The sequence below is a fragment of the Xiphias gladius genome, chromosome 21 (genome assembly GCF_016859285.1).
Source record: "Xiphias gladius isolate SHS-SW01 ecotype Sanya breed wild chromosome 21, ASM1685928v1, whole genome shotgun sequence".
NCBI lineage: Eukaryota > Metazoa > Chordata > Actinopteri > Istiophoriformes > Xiphiidae > Xiphias > Xiphias gladius.
Genome location: NC_053420.1, coordinates 18,593,134 through 18,614,763, shown reverse-complemented (window position 1 = coordinate 18,614,763; position 21,630 = coordinate 18,593,134). Strand labels below are relative to the sequence as shown.

At 39.6% G+C, this 21,630-nt stretch overlaps 1 protein-coding gene across 1 annotated transcript; it reads right to left on the bottom strand.

Moving 5' to 3' along the window:
* Nucleotides 1–1,512: 1,512 nt before the first annotated feature.
* On the bottom strand, nt 1,513–9,971 carry pfkmb (phosphofructokinase, muscle b). The gene is made up of 22 exons (XM_040116179.1): nt 9,764–9,971; nt 7,950–8,023; nt 7,400–7,477; nt 6,909–7,098; nt 6,570–6,735; nt 6,431–6,475; nt 5,845–5,953; nt 5,651–5,746; nt 5,471–5,563; nt 5,205–5,330; nt 4,978–5,042; nt 4,819–4,882; nt 4,569–4,715; nt 4,363–4,433; nt 4,111–4,198; nt 3,830–3,982; nt 3,530–3,694; nt 3,354–3,415; nt 3,139–3,250; nt 2,936–3,035; nt 2,720–2,825; nt 1,513–2,143 (listed from the first exon to the last, which is right to left on the bottom strand). The coding sequence occupies exons 1-22, from the start codon at nt 9,846–9,848 to the stop codon at nt 2,002–2,004; spliced, it is 2,337 nt and encodes a 778-aa protein (XP_039972113.1). The 5' UTR covers nt 9,849–9,971; the 3' UTR covers nt 1,513–2,001.
* Between the last annotated feature and the right edge of the window lie 11,659 nt (nt 9,972–21,630).

The following is a 21,630-nucleotide window of genomic DNA, read 5'->3' as shown; positions in this document are numbered from 1 at the left end:
AAAAGTCCAAAAGCATTTGCTTCAAAATATACTTAAAGTACAGAAAGAAAAGAACTAAGATTACAGAATGACCCATTTCACAGTACATTATTGGTTTATAATTACTGATGCATTAATGTGTACATCACTTTAATGTTGCAGCTAGTAAAGGTGGGGCTAATTTGAATTACTTAATGTACTGCTGCTTACCATGTGAATTTCCACCCAGGATCTATATAGTCTTATGTTATCTTAATTTTGAAAAATGCATCATAATTTAAGTTTTGATTATATTTTGTATTATTATACAATGCTGAGGTAACCATTTTTACTAACAGCTTAGTTCCTAATGTACTCACAAAATCAGCAGTCAGCTAGACCAGTTTGGCGAAGCCAAAGCTGCACAGAAATGGCTCCAAAACAACAATGATAATTTCCTGGTGTGGCCCAGTCGAAGTGCAGACATCAATGCAACCAATGATTCAGTCCCTGTGAAATGCTACAGTTTGATTTTGAGGTCACTGTAAATCCCCAAATAGCATACAGACTAATATCCCTGATAGCCTTCCGATTCTGGCATGGTTTGTAAACATGTTTGTAATTGGTGAGTGTGGTGATGAATAAAAATTTTTGGTACCAACATATCCAGTAGAGGGCACAGGTCCACATTTCCCCACTTGACCCACAGCAGATCAGCGGTGTTTCAACAATCAAGTTGAAACTTCCCATCCTCAAGTGTGGCTGTCTGTTTTAGCATTATTATAAAGGGTGTGTATCCAGGAGTAACATAACAAGCTAGTGCAGATTTCCCCACTTCTCTAAAACCTCAAGAGGACTTCTGTGTGGTCATTGCTTCAAAGGGCAGAGGGAGTGGGTGAACAAAGCTCTAAACAGTTCATCCAGAGTTATTCATCACTTTTTTGAGTAGTTTTAATCATCGGTGTTCTTCAATATTGGGCCTTTGGATGATGAAAGTCACTTATAGGATAAGAAGCATAAATAAAAAAGGCAAAGAAGAAACAGCAAGAAGAGATAGAGAATCTTCCTTCATTGTAAAAATGATTAACTCTGTATTTCTTTGCAGATTTTTTAGCTTTAAGCCCACTGGTTGGGTTTTTTTCTGAAAACAGATTGCTTTTAGCAATCTAATAGTCTCGCTGTTGCAACCAATCAAACCTATAGCCAGCCAATTCAAAGTACCACATACACCTTGGAAACGCTCAATTATGCAGTTAACTTGAATAAGCCTGTACTTTTGCAGGTTTGATTTTAAGGATGTAGTAACACATCTAAAGATGTTTTCTTAGTAAGACAATTCTGGTAAAATGATTTAAACTGCTACAGATTTGAACTGTAAGACACATTGTGTGTTGTGAACCGATTTCTCTTTGAAATTGGGTATAGTTGACAGACTAATATGGCAACATTTCAAACCAGAAAATGCCCTCATTAGAGTGCATTCCTCTACCAAGGCCAATGTCAAAAACAACACCAGACTTCAGAGGAAAAGAAAATCGAATTCATAGTAAATGATCCAGATCTACCCGAAAATTTATTGGGTGCTTTCCTTGGCCATGCCCTATCCCTCCATGAAGTTCGATGCAAATCAGTTAAGTACTTTTTGCATAATCCTGGTGACAAAGAAACAAGCAAAAAAACAAAGAAAGTTTTCTTGGGCCTTGTTTTGCCTTGGAAGTGGTAAAACGCTTGGATTAGAAATGAATACATAGGAGTATTCAATTTCGTTAGGTAATTTTAGATGATAATAGAGTGACAGAAATTAAAGTCAGAGTGCACATGACAGACCAAAACCACAACGCTGGGAGACAGCTCTTACATAGCAAATACAAATACCTGTGAAACTTTTTAGTGTTTATTGTGAGACTTAATGTCTGTGTTGGTGATATGATTATTGTCTTTATTTATACTGCACTTTTCAGAGACAGAGTTTACAAAGTGCTTCAAAAAGAAGACAGTCAGGTCATGTCAGGTCCTGATAAAAAGAATAATCACATAGAAAGGCTAGTGATGAACTAAGCCCGTCTTCTTGATAACATGTTCCATCGCAGCCTTTTCAGAGGTGTCCAGGGGTATCTTGTACTTGGCGAGGATTTTCAGGATGGGTCTCAGCCTTAGCCACCACTGAATCTTTGGAATACGATGTCTGCAGAAAAAAAAACAAAAAAACGTGTCAGTGCAAGGAGGAAAGTGAAAACAACAAGAGCAAAATTCTCCAGACCTACGTCAAATGATTGATGTAAAATATTTAAATAAAGTAATTTTTGACCACTCTGTTCACAGAAAGACTCCAAAGCAATTTCACAGCAAGGGGCCTAAAGCTTTATAGCTAACATGTAAACAAATAGCTGCATATATGTGCACATGTAGCACAACCAGACCCCCATGGGAATATCATTGGAGTTTTCTACCTATCAAATATAAGTATAATAATAATTTTATTCATGTTTTTATTATTTTGTGTACAGTTGGCTATGGTTTAGTATCAACAGGTTTTGCTTTGGTTGTATCAGTTTGGGAAAACAAACCAATGAACTGAAAGCTCCAGCTGTAAAGTGGGGTGTTGATTTTCATTAGGGCCATAGTCATTAGGTTTCCTTTTGATGTAAAAAAATATTGCTCAAAGCTTTAATGTAACCAAAGAATTTGATTAAGTACAAAAGAGCGCAGAAGAGAATAAGTGACCAGAAAATAAGATGAAGGGGTAGAAATGAAGTCTTACTCAAAGTCAGTGAGTTCTTTAAGTTCTTCCAGAGACTGGAAGACCAAAGATCTCTTCTTCATGCCCAGCAAACAGGCAGTGTCTGGAGAGTTGGCAAAGATGCGACCTGGAGGTTTGAGATTAAAAATAAAACTATAAATCTGTTCAGCGAGCAACAGAGGTCAGCACACCAGAAGTACACAACATTTTGTGTTTTTAGTGAGGTCATGTCCTCACCATGTCTGTGGCATTCCTTCAGCTTTTCAGTCAACCAAAGGACAGACTTGACCCCCATCTTTGTGGCAAAATTCCTGTCAAAAGGACTGGGGGTTCCACCCTAATGACAGAGAAGTTTTCTTATATTTATGGTTTTGAATTGGGTGGATAATAATGAGTCTTTAAGATGACAAACAGAAGATCTGCGCCTAGTGCACACACACCTGTTGCATATGTCCAAGTACATTCTTCCTGCAGTCAAACACACCCTTCCCCTCCTCTGAGTACAGGTTGAAGACAAAATCTGTTGTATAGTTTGCATTGCTTTTCTCATTTCTGAAACAAAAATAGAATATTGGATGGGATATGAAGCCAGAGTGAGCTGCCGAGCATAAAGTTGATTCTGTTCAGACAAGAAATTAGACAAATTCCTGCAAACCTCAGAATCAGTCCTCTCTTCACTGTGGTCTTCATCTTCTCCACCAGATGTTCCACATTCACCTACAAAGAAATCAGCTATCAGACCACTGAGTTAAAAAATTTCCATCCATCCACCCTTCACCAATGTATGCCATCACTTAGCTTTCTTTCTTTTATGCACTCATAAGCTCAGACCTCTAGGTCATGAATGTTGAAAGGGTCCTCATAGACGTAGGCAGCGTCAGCTCCAGATGCCAAGCCGGCCATGGTCGCCAGGTAGCCGCAGTATCCTCCCATAGTCTCAACAATAAACACTCTCCTCTTGGTGCCAGCAGCAGATTGTTTGATCCTGTCGCATGTCTGAAAAGGAGAAAGACAAAGAGGGAAAAAGTAAGAGAGAGAAAAAAAATATACTGTAGTAATTAGGAATTAGTTTTTGGATCATCCGGGGTTAGACTGTCTAGTGTTTGTTTTTGTGTACTATAATAATTTTACCATGGTTATGGTGTTGAGGGCAGTGTCAGCGCCAATACTGAAGTCAGATCCAGGAACATTGTTGGAGACAGTAGCAGGAATAATGACAAGGGGAATGCACAGTTCCTCATACTTCTCTCTAGCCTTCACAATGTCAAGACCTCCGACCAATGCCTGATGAAGACATGAATGACGAAATTAGTAAAAGTGACTTTCACAGTCGTTTACATGTTGCATTTTAGTGCGTGCGCTTAGGTAGGACAAAGATAGCAATACGCCAGCAAAACCTTCTAGCTGCTCACCTCAAAGCCTCCAATGATGACTAAAGCATGAATGTTGAACTTAGAGATGGTCTGACTGATCTCCTCCATGACCTCATGTGGCAAGGTTCTTTATAAATGGGAAAAACACAAAATCATAGTATATTACACCTGCTCCATGTTAACTTAAAATCAACACTGCCAATGTTCATAAACTACGAGTAAATTAACATTTAAAAACATTGAAAAATGTAGCAGCATTACTGTACCAGGTAGTCTGTTAAAATGTCTCACCTCTTTGTTCCCAGAAGAGAGCCCCCTTTTCCAGTCCATCCTGCCACTCCAGACCAACCAATGTTCTCAATCTGTGCAGAGACAGAGTTTGTCCTCTATCAGGTTCTTTCATTTGTTTAGGCGATGCATTGACAGGGTAAAGCCGATTAACTGTCATGAAAGTAAATGCTTTCTTGTTTGTTTATGTGTGTGTAACTACAATTTACCTTTCCATAAGCCAACCCATCAAAGCCATCATGCACTCCCAACATCTGGTGGCCCTGGAGAAGCCCGATCCTGACAGATGAACGGACTGCAGCATTCATCCCAGCACATGGAGCTCCCACATTCAATATGGCAATGTTGATATTACTCTGTCACGGGGAAATTTGCAGGGACATTTTTCAGAACAAATGTATTTTCCACATAGACTTACTGACTGATAGACAGTTAATGTAAACAGCCGTAGTTCCTGACCTTTGTATCTGGGGGGCGCACATGAGCCAGCATTTTGTAAGTGCTCCAATTGTGCTCAAAGCTCCTGTTTGTCAAGAATTAGCAGAAATGTACAGACATGTGAAACTCAATTCAACACTTGAGAATTTTGAATGGATAACACAAAGGTGCATGCCTCACTTTCCCCTGAGCTTAATGGCATCGTCAAACCTCCCTTCAGCCATGGCTATGGTGACATCTTTAGTCTTTTGTGGGAGAAAATGAAATGACAAAAAATAAACTGGGAATTTCATCAGAAAATTATGCAACAATATTGAACATATAACTGGTTAGTTTTCATTTCATTCATTTTGTATAAACTGAAAAATATGATTTTTTTTGTACAGTATGGAAAATACTTTACTCACCACTTGCACACACTCCATGAGAGGCAGCCTGACTGCCATGTTACCAGACAAGCTGACCACACATGCAGGAGTGTCTGGTGTGGCCTCCAGCAGAGCCATAACAGCCTCTACACCCATCCTGCTCGCCTGAATCATAACAAGACACAAGACAGCAGATGAGCACTCAGAGAAGATGATAAAACTGTGTTTGTTCACATTATTGAACAGGGATGAGACCAACTGGTGAATATTTAAAAAGTTTATATATGAGGAAAATGAGGTATTACCAGGATCCTGTCAAAGGCAGAGGGGGTTCCACCTCTCTGTACATGGCCCAAGATGGTGGTACGAGTGTCGAAGCCTAGCTTGCTTGATATCAGCTGGACAGACAAATAACTTATGAGCAGTCTGCCGAATACTACAGTCTATCTGACATGCTGGTATGATGGAGTACTGTCATTGCTGACCTCTTTGATATGGTCACAGGTGATGGGTTTAGCACTGTGGTCCATCGCTCCCTCTGCAACAATGATAATATTCAAACGGGAGCCACGGCTTCTTTGCTGAGAGGGACAGAGAAAAGTTTTAAGATCAGCATTGGTTGGTCTGGTTGGTCAGATTCAGATTAGTCACTGAAAATGATGCGGGACAAGACATGTACTTCTGCCAGTCTTCTGCACAGATGCTCCTCCCATCCATCATCTGGGGGCATCTCTGGGATGAACACCCAGTCAGCACCACAGGCCAGAGCTGTCACTAAAGCCAGGTAACTGTAGGTAAAGGGTCATTAGCTAGGGTTTAACTGTGTTTTGAAAATTTGACTCAGAGTAATAACGTTTTGAACTATTTAATATGTTCTTTGCTGATGATTCATGTATTAAAATGAACAGTAACGGCAAATGTTATCATGCTAACACGCTAAACTAAAAACAATAAATATGGTAAAAATAATACCTGCTAAACCTCAGCATGTTAGCATTTTCTTTGTTAGTATGTGGATGTTAGCATTTGATTCAAAGCATCGCTGTGCCTAAGTACAGCCTCACAGAGCTGCTGACATGACTGTAGACTGTCTTTTTTACTTGCACTTTCACTGTAGTATAGAGGAACGTTTACAATTTCATCCTTTTCAAAATAGTGACCAGCAGTTTACACATTTATTTTGGGACTCCACATACTGTAGATAAATAGAGGTTCGTAGCCACCGAGCTCCCATGCCACACAACACGCACGCACGCTGTACTCACCCACAGTGCCTGCCCATTACCTCCAGGATGAAAGTCCTCTGGTGACTGTAGAATGACATAGTTTAAGTCAACAGTCTTAAAATAACACAGCAGGTCTCTCCTTCACATAAATATATAAATGCCTACAATAAATGTATACCTCTGTGCTGTGGTGGTGATGGCATCCACTATCTCTATGATGCGATGAAGGGCAGAGTCTGTGCCAATGGTCATGTCAGTGCCACAGAAGTCATTGTCAATGGAGCCCACCATGCCAACGATATTGAGGTGAGAGGAGTTCTTGGCCTCATTGGGTGTGATCTTCCCTGAGAAAAGATTAAAACGGCGGCACTTTCAGAGACACCCTTTCACTAACTTACCTAAATGAGTGCAGTAAATGTACCAGCACTTTATTGTAGAACAGCAGATGTATAAAAGAGTAATTTCACGTGTGGGTTGTGTTGTTCAGAACAGTGTATTTTATGGCCACGACTCTCACCAGCTTTGACCAGGTCTACCAGAAGCTCGCTCCACTCTGTTCGGAACTGGTTGGCACCAGTGAGACTGCCATCACCTCCAATCACACACAGGTTGGTGATGCCCAGCTTGACTAAGTTACATGCAGCCTTGGTGCGTCCCTCTTTGGTACGGAAATCCTTACAGCGGGCACTACCAATCACAGTCCCACCCTGATGTCAGGCAAGGAGGAAGGGTTTCAGTCCCAAACAAGAATCACCAGGAGGCAGATAAATTGAGGGGGAAGATTATCTGAAACCTTGGCGCTCATGTCTAAGTCCTGCTATTTAATGAACCTTGGCATTTAAATGACCATTTGACCTACAGAAGGACATAGTAGAGGCTGAAGAGTTGCTAGAGTTACACACATCATCAATCCCAATCATAAAAACAGGTTGGACTGTGACTGCAAAAACAGCGGAGATAACAAACATGCAGATAAATATGCTTTTACATCCTCATGCTTGTTCTCACCAGCTGCAGCATCATAGACACACTCTCCCAAGTAGCAAGGCAGATATTATCACCTCCATCCACCAGACCCTGGTAACCCTGTCAACAAACAAACACACAACACAAAATCACCTCCTTGAAAAGAGCTCATTGCTGGGAAGAAGTTTTAGGCTTAATGCTACAGGCATATTTTTTCTCTGGCATGTGCTGCTATTTCAGTCCAACAAGTGTTTTGTTTATTATAGTGGGACTTGCTGATGTAAGTCAATGGAATAGCACGAAAGTGATTTGTCAATCAAAAGTAAATTAACTGTTTAAGTAATTTCTCAAGCAAAAATGCAAAACATTCATTGGTACTGGTTTCTCAGTTGTGATCATTTGTTGTTTATATCATTGTAAATTAAATAACTTGTTTATTTTGGATTGATGGACAGACACAAATGAACAATTTGAATTTTGAAAATTGCACTATAGCACCCCAATAAAAAGGTATTTTTCACAATATGTTGTATTTGTTTTGATATTGTACAAGTTAAATGAAAAAAATAAAATAATAAAAAGCAGTATTTACCTCATGGACAAAATACACCTTGGCTCCGGTGTATAGTCCAACCCGAACTGTGGCCCTTACAGCTGCATTCATACCTGTAGGCACAGATTGTGCTAATTAGCCCTTTCAGTTATATGAGAGCCTTGTGATAGCACTCACTTTGTTTGGGTGAGGTTGAAAATTAATGATTGAATGGAATAATGGGGCAACGGTGGTGAAAAAAAATACAGTTATTATTGTCATTGGAATTTAGTAGTTGTGAACTACATTTCTGTAAAAAATGTTGATATACATAATTATGATGATATATACAATTATATGAAGTTTTAAACTTTTACTTCGATGGTTTTTGGGTAAATTATCTATAGTTTTACATTTAAGTACATATTGCTAAAAAAATCTAGCAAGGTAGCTTGAGTGGGATATTTTGATAGTCTTTCAAAGCTTCCAATTTGCGAACTGACATGTTGCATGTATTTTGAACCCATGATCATTGACTATGCATTTTTTTCTTTAGACTTTACCTCAACCTGGTGCTGCGGCTGCTGAATCACCAGATGGGTGAAACAACAACACAACCTTGAGGCAAAGACAGATGATAAAAAATGACTATGGTATTATTTGACTGTAATGTCATTGTTTGTAACAGTTAAATTGTCAGTGATAGTGGCAAGCTTGTATTGCAGGAAAGGCAACTGGGCCTCTGCCTGCATGCTTGACATTCGGAGGGTGCTTAAAGGACAAGAAGTGGATAGATTAACTTTAGGGGTTCCAAGAGCATCTCCGCTTACAGCGTGAAGGAGGAGAAGAGAGAAAGGTAGAGTAGGATGGCCCTCTCACTCACTACCTCACCACTTTACAAACACATGGCAGAAAGGTCATGACTCTAAAATTAACCTTCATAACAGCTACAATGCTGGAGAGACAGGAGGAAGGAAAGGAGGTAGAAAGTTGTACTTGAGGATATCAAGATGACTAAAAAGGTAAGGCTGTAACGAGGATTATGTATGAGGATTAGAGTGATAGAGAGGAAGGGTGAGGGTTAGCCAGTTTTACAGTTTTGCGTTTACAGACTTCGGCTAAGGTCTTACAAAGTTCAGCAAGACAGAAAAACAAGCAGATGGACAACTCACTGTCTCACATGCTCACGCCACAAGGTTGTGGGGTCACTGACACACTTCCTAAAGGTCACAGTGGAGATATTCCTCATCAAGTTAAAGGTCAAAGGAGCATCTGTCTCACTCTGTGGTCCTAGCAGGTCTGAATGAGGCAGTTCATGCTGCCCTTTTCCGTAAGTTATGCTGTGGGATAGATAGCTAGATAACTGTTCTAGTACAGAAATCACGAGAGTATTATTATCAGTAATAAAATATCATGAGTAGCCAAATTTGATATAAAAGGGAGATGCTGTCATAAATGTGGCAAGAAGCAGTGTCCTCTCTTGGTGCCAGCAGCAGTGTATTTTCTGGTACTATAGCTACATAAAGCAATTTTAGTAAAGGCTGTATAACACTTCAAGTTTTGAGCTGTTAATAAGATCAAAAAGCAAACAATACACCAACAGTATGGAGCTCTTTTTGGGCTACAGTAGGCATCTAAGGCAACCAATGACTATTCAAGAGGCATCAAATTTTGGACTTTTGATTTCTAGGTCTTTGACTCAATTTACAACTCAAATATTAATTGATTTGTCATTAAACCCTGCTGTGGGGTTACTCATTACTGACTTCCCACTCGCCAGATCCCCTCAACCACCTGCTGTGGCAAACAAAAAGCAGACATGCCCAGCCTTAGCACTCCACACTCACATACCACCCTGAAAATCCTCCACTTACCCTGGGCATCGCCTCCCGAGGTCAGCACAGCAATCGCCCGACCCTCTCCCATCTTGGTGGTGTCAATGTGAGCCACTTGTGCCATGGTCCTGAAGCTGGCTGAGGGAAAGACGCCTTGAGTGTAAAAACCCCTGCCACCCTTCTTAACTGTGTGGAGTACAGAGAGTCTCTCAACTCTAACTCAGCCCGCCTGTTTTGGAAGTAATGTCGTTGCAAGGGGGCACAGCTTAACTATCCTCTTGGCAGACACTCAGGCACACATAGTGGCGGAAACACATTTAGATACACACACACACACACGTACACAGTGCCTATTAAAAATATTCAACTCCCTTCATCATCCACCCCTTTTGTAATTTAGCATATTTTATTCTTTTACAATAGTGAATCTCAGTGGATGTAATTTTTTTTTTCACATTTATCAGCATAAAAACAAGTGGAATCACACAAATAGAAATACATTCAAACTGATCTAAATTAAGTTAAAATAAAATGCACTATAACTACTACATACTAATAAATTTGTGCATCCCTCTTTCTCGTTTTTTCCCATTTTTAGTGAAAATGCTGCAGCCACGTCAACCTGCATGGAGACTGAGCATGAACAACATTTTTTAACTTCTGCCACAAATTTTGGATTGGATTGACTATTTTTGCTTTGGCATGTGCTGCTATTTCTGTCCAACAAGTGTTTTGTTTATTATAGTGCGATTTGCTGATGTCAGGCAATGGAATAGCACTAAAATCAATTGTCAATCAAAAGTAAATTAACTGCTCAAGACTATTGAAGTATGGAATTCTGGCAATTACTTGCAATTCATTACCACATTATTCCATGCAATTCATTTTATGTTTTATACCTCCACTTGATTTAGTTCCATTTGTTTTATTTTTAACATTAAAGTATGCTTTTTGTTGATGAGCATCAGAAATTCTATTAACATTCACTGTGATTCTGTGTTGTAGCTATCAAACCCCTATTTACTGTGTATTAGACAGCAGTTGCTGTCACGGCAAGTGCAGGTACATATCAAATCTGTACAGCAGCAAATATACTGTATATGTGCTTTTTATCACCATTATTCATTACATTATGATAAGGATTATCTCTGAAACTAAGCTGGTCTTCATTCACCGCTGCCTTATTATGAACACTCTAAATACTATATTCAAACTTATAGTGGTAGTTCTTTAATTATAGTCTGACGTACCAGCATCCCCTGCTGGATGGGAGTGCGGGGACCTCTTCCTTTCACGTTCAGATGCTGAGAGGTCAACACCACCTGAGGAGGAAGAGTGATCCAGCCTCAGCTGTACAGTGTATATGACTTTACTGTAGAGGTGAATCATCAGCTGTTTTTGTAGAAAACAAAATCCATAACTGCCTTCAGTGTACAAGGCAGCTTCTCACTCACATGATAGACCCTTTCTGCAAAAGACAAACTACTCAAGCATTATTCCTCTTCATTTTCTCTCCTGTCCATTTTGCCAGTGAAAGCATTTGTAATAGCCATGTAATGTCGTCTATCTGTACATGGCAGGTGAGTTTACTCCCACTGGCCTTATCTTGTCGTTTGCAACGAGCTGCAGCTGATAGGCTGCTGACTGAAGAGTGCATACCGAGGAAAAATCATATACATACATTTTGCACAACTTCCTTTATTTAGAAAACAAATTGTCTCCTTTACGGAGTATGGACCGAGTGTTATAAATTAATGGGTCATGTCTGGCATTATGAATGAGATGAGTAATTAGATACAACACAGTACTACACCTCTGTGTATAGGCTTGTGTGTGTGTGTCTGGAGGCGTTTTGTGACTATTCACCTCTGTTGAGTACCAATGATGCAGACATGCTTGTATTTTCTCTGCATATTATGTTAGAACTACAAAAGGCATGTTAAGCAATAAAACATCGAAAGCTCAATATTGATACTGTAGCCAGTGCGATATGAAATTAAAATAAAAGCAACAATCATGATTAAAAATGTGAATTATTGATACTGATGGTTGTTGAAACGGACTAAAGATGAAAAAGAAAGAATCAGTATGACAACAGTGAGAGTAGGAGGCTCATCTCTTGAAGGCAGCTCATTGGAGCTGTCTTTAAATAGATTCAGGGTGCCTGAATGCAGACACTAGGCTGCTATCTATAAAACACACAGAAAGCCCTCCCCTTCTTCACCGCCATTACTGTGAAACTGCAAAGTCATCCCAATGACTGACACGTCAAAACATGTCATGCTTGTTTATTTATTACCTGGTTAATATATACTGTATGCCATGTTACAGAAATATTACAAGTCAAACATTTCCAAAAGCAAAGCTCAGGCAAATGCAATGTGTGGGCCAGCCCTCTATTCAAATTTAAATATAAAACCAAGACCAACAGAATAGGCCCATCACAAACACACAAAGATACAAATATGTGCACCGTATGCATACCTTGACCTTTCTTTCTGAGCCAGAACAGCAGACAGGCCAGCAGTGTGACAGTGACAAACCACTGGGCTGAGAGGACGGTGGGGTACCACATCCTTATGCTCTTCTTGGGAAACTATCGTGGATCTGATCTTTATTAATAACTTTGATGTCACTACTTCATTGCAATCCGATACAACTTGCCAGCATCTGTAATAATCAGAGGCTTTAGTGCTGGGAAGCTGTCCACGCATCACGTTTTTGTGCATTGTTAGGTAGACAAAAGGGGGTAAAGAATGTTTCAGGTTTCAAAAGGGTAGGTATTAATTTACCCCCCAAAAATGAAAATAAATAAAGCAAAAGTGAATATTAATTAAATTGGATCCTAAGCTACATCTAGACTATAATGCATGTAGAAAATGCTACTGAAAAATACATTCACACCGTCTTGGGTGTTTAAGTCATGAAAGTTGCCTAAAACTGAACATAAACCCAAATAAGAAAAAAGTCAAATTAAAGTGAAAGAAGAAAACTGAGACAGATGTTAGTAACATAAAATTAATGATCATTTTCATAGAAAATAGTGCAACTATTATGTTATTACAACTGTTATTTTAATGGATAAAGATTTAAAGATTGAATTCATCGCTTTAAATTCAAGTAGATTTTTTGCCCTTGTCTTTTATTAAAGAGGTTTCTAAACAACCCACCTATGTTTAACTAAGCATAGATCAATCAGTTTATATTAACCTGACAAAATGTAATTCAAAAGTGGATAAACTCCATTACTGTATGTCTCCAGGTACAGTATATGGGACAGTATGGCTGTGCTGTGAGATAAAATGGGGACCTTGTCTTTAAACCCACTCCTGATTAAAGTAGCAGCCACTCAGCAGACAGCGAGCTATGCAGCCATTTGGCTGTGATACTGGACTGACTCTCATGCCAGAGCAGATTGAGATTACACACATGCAGCCTGACAATGTGAAAGCAGACGCACAACACCCGCACATACACACACTTACAGTATATCGTTTTGTGAGGACCCTCATTGACAAAATGCATGCCCTAGCCCTTAATATTAAACCATCACAACAACAGGTCCCAAACCAAAACCATGCCCTAACCTTAACCTAAGCCTAATTCTTAAACAACCCTCCAACTACACTTTAAGAGGGACAACCAGCCAAAATGTCCTGGCTTTTCAAAAATGTTTTCACTTTCAAGGTCTAAAACTCAAATTGGTCCTCACAGAGATGGAAGTAGGGTACAGGAGCAAATTCATGCAAAAACAAGCACATCATGATAGTTAAAGAAGCCTTAAATAAAATGGTTTCCTGCTGATATGATTAATCGGCTCATGTCATCTGTGAAGGTCATGACTCCACGGCCCCTCCTTTAACACCAACAAAGTGATCTCTAACGCAGATACATCACTTTGGACAAAAGGCAGCTTGTCATAAACACACGCCTCTGGTGGTGTTTGCGCTCTGGTTCTTTGTGCAGATTCTTTCCAACTCTGTGCACCCCTGGTGGGTTGAGCGACAAGTAGCTCTCTCCTGCGGCAAAAACCCCGATCAATAGCACCATTTCCAGGTAATCCCACCTCCTGCCTTCCAGGACAGTGTTAACAATCGCACAGCCTATAATAAACCATATGGATCAATACGACACCAGTTTGCCAAAAAAAACACTTCCAAATCAGCTAATGCAGTGAAATGTGGACTGGATGTTGTTACAATCTGACCCCTCACCTTCTCCAATTGTCTGAAACATACATTAAGTAATTAGATCACGCTGTGTAAAGGAGAATGGGATGGTTACATAATGACATGTAGTACAGTTACACAGTTCTCACTGATTGCAAAATGGTGTTCAGATGAGTATATATAATTGCAATTTGCATACACTAACTGCTCTGACATTTAGAAATATGAGGCTGCATATTAAACAATAGATTACAAAACCTTTTTCTAGTTCTTCCTACATTTCTTTCTTTCCTTCTTTCTTTTTCTTTGTCTTTCAACACTCCCTCCTGTCTGTATTCCTCTTTCAACAATTTGTTACAACTGTTATTTATCACTGAAGTCAATATGCTCCCCGAGTGTTGCTAAATTCCCCATTTCTCTTTATTCTACATGTTCTCACAGCCCAGTAGAACCAGAGAATGTAGCTGCAACAGATAGTTGCCACTGAGCATCTTGGTCACTATGAAAAACCAACAAAGAGTAAGACAGAGTGATCATACTCAGATTTTGTGATGCTCAAATTCAGTCTGGGTCCTCTGTGTTTTAACTGAAAGTATTATTAATTAATCGATTAATTGATTGTTTCTAGTAATCAATCACTAATTTAAGTAATTTTTAGGTAAAAATGCCAAAAACAAAACCGATGGTTCAAACTTCCCAAATACAAATATTTACTAGATTTTTTAGTCTTCTACGATAGTATGCTAAATACTTTGGAGTTTTAGACAATTTGTTGGATAAAACAATCAGTTTAAATATGTCAGCTTGGGCTGCATAGATTAAAATACTGACCTGGCATTGCTGATATAAGGTTAAACCACTGTGTTAAAAAGCAATCAGAATCAAAAACAAATTCTCTATTCTCTACTCTATTTCAGTATAAATTCTGGACTTTCCTGCTATTCCCGCTCTTTAAAAACAGACTGAAAAACCTTGACTAAACTCCCTTCAGCTCAGTCAACCAACAGGTGGCAGCAGCATCTGATCTTTCCCATCCCTGTGTTTATCAGGGCTGGAGAAGCATATGCACAGCCTTGGCCTAATAAATCATTCACTGAAAGTGTCAGTGCAAATTTTGTTAGATTTTATTGCAGTTTAATCAGCTCAATGAATGTTTTAATAGGCTGATATTTCAGAGAGCGAGTGGCAATGCAGTGATAAATTGTTTGGGGTGAGCTGGCCCCCCTCCCTCGCCTCCCTTCTCTCTTGCCTTTTTGCTGCAGAGAATCGCTAATGTAGACCTGCACCGCTATTTGTCCACTTATTGGTGCAGGAGTATTGGTCTTGTGTTATGTACTTAGATTATTCATATTCATTTTAGAACAAATAGAGTAATCTTTAATTAGCCGGCAAGGCAATAACTGTGTATATGGCTGATTGGTAAACTGCAAGTCCGGCTTTTTCTCTGTATTAATGCTCTAACTTTTCCTATTGTCTGCATTTTCTTATTGTTTTGCCCTCTTACTTTTAAGACCTTCTATGAATTCATCAGATGGGACCATCAGGCTCCACCTTACTCTCAGGCCACCTACACCATTTAACATGTCTTTACCCTTCCTCCTCTCTCTGAGGATTGCTCAATTTCTCCATTTGTCACCCCCTATCCCTTTTTCCCATTATGTACATATCTTAATCGGCCCATTTCCCCCTTCTCTTTATTTATTTTTTTCCTAGTTCTTCCTTTGACCTTCAGTTCCCTGGCTTCATTACTCTCTCCTATTTCTGTATTTCTTTCATGTTTTCCTGACCATAAGGTGGTAATGGAATGCAAAATCAACATGGCTGTGACATTTTGGGCACCAGTCCTCCCCCCTCGGGCTCTGTCTCATATATACTGTTGTCCTCCTCTGCCAGCATGGATGTATGATATGTGGTATGACTCTTCTAATAAGGACATGGATGAGGAAATGGAAGAGGCTGGGGGCTTGTAATTAAAGACCGAAAGGTGTCGGTGAATAAGTAGAGAGGGTGAGGAGGTAAAACGGTGGCTATCTGCAGCTGGAACAATAAATCAACCGGCCCCTTTAGCCGCCCTCAACAAAATATCACGATACAGCATTTAGCCCCCCCCCCCCTTTACAAAAGCAATTCCGTCATGTCATGTTAGCTCATTCGTCTTCATCAGCACCAGGGGGAGGTCCCCCCCCCCCCCCCAATGCCAGGCACCATTGATCAAAGCAGAACAGGTCTGTGCATCAGCATGGGCATGGGTGTCATATCATTCTCAGACACTTAACACACACACACACACACACACACAAACACACAAACACACACACACACACACACACACACATACACACACATACGCACAGCCGTGCAACAGCTGAAGTGGCAACAACATTTAAATAAATTTTAGCTTGGCCATGCAAATCCGGGTCGCACAGTAATGTTATTAATGAACGCATGGGTAACACACACAGCGCACTAATGGCATTCAGGGCCAATTAAGGGATGACTAATTAATGAGACATTTCCTATAAGGCTTATTGATATGTTAATTAGCAGTCATATAAATCACAGTCTTAATTTTACTGCCTTCAGATAATAACATTTTCATTATATACTGTGTAAAGTTGAGTTTTTAAGCCTAGTGGTGTGTTGATTCACCAGAAATGCTGTTTGGTTTTGGGGAAAAATAGCAACATTGTTACATGACGATACTGAAAAGATTTAAACAGTAGCTGTCGAGGTATGGGGAGGGCATCACTTTTCCCATCCTCATTTTCCAAGATGATCCAGGGACTCAAACTGGGAAATTTCCCGTTACATGTTTGCTTCTTTTAACTCAATAGCTGCCCTACAGCTACAGGTTTGATATGAGGATTGTGTAGACAATAGCTTAAGGCTGATAGCTGTGTGTCAGTAATGCGTGCATAACAAACACTTGATACATGCTGGATCATCCTAACACCCAGGATTAAATTGATTATAACATTTTTGCTACATCATTTCACAATCCTCTGCAATGTGGTCTTTTGACATGCAGAGTGCCATTACTATTACAATGGATAAATTCATATTTACTGTCATTTTCTATATAAGTAGCTGCTACTTAGAGCTTATAAAAATGTAATAATTCTTAGATCTTATTAAAGTTTTTTTTAGGTAAGAAAATTACACTAAAGGTAAGAAAAAGGCATTGTACCAGTAACTAAAATTTTGAGGTACTTGTACTTCATTTGAGTGTTTCCATTTTATGATATTTTCTTTTACTATACTAATATTGTACTTTTTACTCCACTGCACTTATTTCACAGTTATTGTTATTCATTATTTGTCAGATGAATATTTGTACATAAAACATTATGCATTATCAATTTCAAAAACATGTATTGTTATAGATTAAACTATACCAAGCATATATAATGTTGTTAAAATTAGTTTCACCTTGATAACATTAAAATGCTGCTTACATCTTAATGAATCAGTGATAACTTTAAAAAAAACCAAACACAAATAACACAACTAAAACACAACTAATAAAAACAAGACTCATAAAAAACGTCAAATAATAAAGTTTTAAAATCGCCAAAGGGTATGAAGAACCGTAGTTTGAGGGCAGTTTGCAGTTTATTCAATTTAAAACGTGCGTAGTACCTGGAACCAGTGCTGCAAAGGTTCATGGTTACATAATGGATATCTGAGGTTGAGTAGTTACTGGATCCTGCACTGCAGTTATACGATTTAAATGTGTGAGGTAGTTAGGAGGCTTTAACAGAGCTTTATAGATGAATATTATGAGATGATTATTTTTCTTGTCTATAAGGAATTCCATCGAACCTTGTGATAAATGGACTGCACTTAAATAGCACGTTTCTAGTCTTATCAACCACTCAAAGCGCTTTACACTACTGCAATATTCACCCATTCACACACACATTCATACAGCGCTTTTATATACACATACACACATTCACACACCGATGATACATCGGAGGCAATTTGGGATTCAGTATCTTCCAAGGACACTTCAACATGCGGACTGGGCTGGCCTGGACTGGTGGCCTGGGATCAAACCACCGACCTTTTTGACCTAGTGGACGACCTGCGCTACCTCCTGAGCCACAGCGACCCATTGTTCTCTCTGATACCGAGAACAATGATGAGTATGAAATTTTTCAGTAGTGATAAAGCGTGAAGTTCTATGATAAACAGGATTTAGCTGCTGAAGTAATGACGGGGCAGCATGACAGTACAGTATGTCTCCATAATGTGGTACAGACATTAATGTTGACTGCACAGTAGTTGAGCAGTTTGAAAAAGACAGACAGCTTTTAATTCTTTACAGGAACATCAGATTGATTTTTAGTTTTTGAGTGAAATGACAGTCTGCTCTCAAACTAAATTTGTATGACTCAGCTAGAGTGATGTGGGTACTATTTAAAGTTTTGATGGGGGGAAGCATGGAATTTTTTTTTTTTTGAAGAAAAACTAGTCCATGCTTTTGTTACTTCTAGGCTGAATTATTGCAATTACTTATTATCAGGCTGTCCCAACAAATCTGCTGCAGCGCAAGTACTGACAGGAACTAGGAAAAAAGATCATATTTCTCCTGTGTTAGCTTCTCAGCATTGGCTCCCTGTAAAATTTAGAATAGAATTTAAAATCCTCCTCCTATCCTACAGAGCCCTTAATGGTCAGACACCATCACATCTTAAAGAGTTCATAGTACCCTACTACCCCGCTACAACACTGCGCTCCCAGAACGCAGGCTTGCTTGTGGTTCCTAGAGTCTCCAGAAGTAGAATGGGAGGCAGAGCTTTGAGTTATCAGGCTCCTCTACTGTGGAACCATCTTCCAGTTTGGGTTCGGAAGGCAGACACTCTTCCCACATTTAAGAGTAGGTTTAAAATCTTTCTTTTTGATAAAGCTTACAGTTAGGGCTGCCTCAGGCTTGGCTTGAACCACCCCCTAGTTATCCTGCTATAGGCCTTGGTGCATCATGGGGGACTTCCCATGATCCACCAAGCTCCTCTCTCCTCCTCTTCCTCTTCATCTGTACGCATTCATATCGCATTAATGCTCGTTACTAACTTGACCTCTTCTCTCTCCTGTACTTTTGTGCTTTCTTGTGTCTCTCCCCTCCCCTCCTTTCGCTTTCTGCACGTACTTCTGCCCCTGGTGCTAGAGAGTCTGGATCCGTGACTGCAAACCACCTACTGCCCCCATGATCCTGCTCAACACCCACTGCTCCAATAATTATGATTATCATTACTATTATTATATTTAGTTTTATTAGAATTATTATCCACCCTATTATTATAATTATTAGCTTTATTATTAGTCTCATCATTGTTATACATCTTTATGTTGTACCTGTACTGTGCCATGTTCTCTTTTCTGATACTGATTAGGAAGAATTGTGTTATTTATGTAGCCCCCTATTTCAGTAATGTATTCATAATAAATATAACACTCATTTCACATAACACTTATTTTTGGTTCATTTTGCATTATGAGTACTTTTACTTTTGATACTTTGATTACATTTTGCTGAAAATACTTACTTGTACATACTTGTACTTAAGGAAGATTTTGAATGCTCTTACTTGTAGTGGGTTTTTTTTTACAACATTGTGTAACTTATACAGAGACTTACAGTTCATGTCAGGTTCAGTTTTAATACCAAATTAGGATCCAAGCAACAATATTTTTTCAAGCTGTGATTCTCTAGTAGAGAAATACTGTTATAAGGTTGGGCTTGTTTTTCCTGCCTTACATGATAGAGGAACACAGTTCAGGCCTTACTTTGTTCACACAGTCTTCAATTCCAACCTGGCTGCCATAAATAATGGGGTTTGATCTGAATGCTATGTCATTAGTGGTTTGGTGGCAATGGAAAATAATAATGCAGATAAACAATGGATGTGCCTGCTCTCACACAACAAAGAGAGGCAAAATGAGAAATCCTCGCTGCTCTGCTCTTTTGCCACCGGCTACAAAGCATTCAAACGTCTGGGCATGTTTGCTTTACTCAATAACACAACACAGGAGGCATGTTTTAAATGAACAGAACTACTGAGCTGAATCTCACCAGACTGACTTTAGTGACTGTTTAGTCATTAGTATTTTACTCAAACAAACTTCATTCAGCTGAGTAGTTCTTTGTTTTTGAAGCTGCATGTGTAAGTAATAAAAAATAATGAATATTTCAGCAAGACCTTCTACCTGAATAACCACATAGATGGCTTGTCCCTACCGTCTGGTACAATCCATAGGAGCACCCATGCAGCGGTAGTTGTACTGGTCCTCTGTCGTCATGGTTACAATAACGGTTAAGCTTATGGAACAGCCACAATTTGGTCAGGTTTAAGTGCAAGAACTACCTGGCTAGGTTTAGGAAAAGATCAGGGTTCGGGTTAAAACTAAGCAGTGCTTTAAGGTTTGAGGGCCTTTTGTCATCATGGTTACAATACGCAAGACTAGGGAAAAACCCAGTATATGGCTGGACCTCATACGGTAAATGTGCAAAATTGAGGATGTAGTTGAAAACTGTTGTGGCACGCTGCAAACAGCTACTTTCAACGGAAGGTAGCCAAAGCCTGCTCGAAAAGGGGATGTAATAATTAGCACAATTAATTAGCACATTCATGACATCTAAGGTTGTGGAACGTCATGGTTAAAAGAAACAACGATGTTTCAAACAGGAGACAAACAGTGGTCTATTGTGTTAAACTCCAGTGTTCTGTGGCCTCATCCATCCACGCCAAACTCCTCCTAACACGGACTTTTCTTTATACTTTGTCACCTGACTTCCTCCTTTGCTCCCGTCATAATTACTTGGCTGCCAGAAGTCCCGTAACAACATAACATTACTATGGGTCGTAATAAACCACTTCCATAGATGACTCATAGGCTCCATTTTTACTGGAGAACAGTCTCAAATATCTATTTTATTTTAACGAAACTTTCAAAGTGCTAAATCCCAACTCCAATACTGAGCTCTGATCGATATACAAATGTTAGTTGGGATATTAATGAATGCTGAGCACATTGTTGCAACACACACACACAAACATAGTGGCTGTCTATCAGTGCTTCCCCCTGTCAGGCTGCAGTCCAGACATTTGATTGACAGCTGTCAGTCCCGCTGATGAGAGCTGACTGAGGGGGGTCAGCCATTGTACCAGGGGGCCGCCTGTGTCGTAGAGAGGGACAGGACGAGAGGGAGACAGAAATAGACAAGGTCTGCTGTGGTCCACTGGGCACTCCGCTGCCCCACCCCAGAGGGACAGGCTGGTCAGAGGGCGAGAGACATAGAAAAACCCATGGAGAGACAGAGAGAGAGAGAGGAAGTGAATAAGAAACCTCCAGGGTTACTACATGTAAAGTTGTTCGATAAGAGACTACCTTGTTTGATTTCGTGACAGCACACAGTCGTGGCTAGAGAGATGCATGAATGTAGACTATGTAAATTATACGTATACTTGAGTCATGAGCATGGCATTGGAAAATTCAGACTTAAATGTGTCTTTTTTGTCTGTCCATCAGTCTGATGGATAGAGGATAGAGATAGGTGAAGAAGATGAATGATGGAAGAGACAAATAAATTAAGTAATACTTTAGGAGGAGAATGCACCTCACGTTCCTGCTCTCAGTGGCTGGATACAAACGAGTAAAAGAAAGGGAGAGAAATGAAAGGAGACATGAGACGAGAGAAAAGCTAAATGGCTGGAGGGAGGCATACAAGTGTGT

Excerpts from the sequence above, each read along its gene's own strand:
- pfkmb (XM_040116179.1), bottom strand. The coding sequence starts at position 9,848 with ATGGCACAAGTGGCTCACATTGACACCACCAAGATGGGAGAGGGTCGG. Across the intron at positions 6,736-6,908 it reads GGTAGACCTGGTCAAAGCTG|GGAAGATCACACCCAATGAG; the intron begins GTGAGAGTCGTG and ends ATCTTTTCTCAG. Across the intron at positions 5,747-5,844 it reads TGTGCAGAAGACTGGCAGAA|CAAAGAAGCCGTGGCTCCCG; the intron begins GTACATGTCTTG and ends TGTCCCTCTCAG.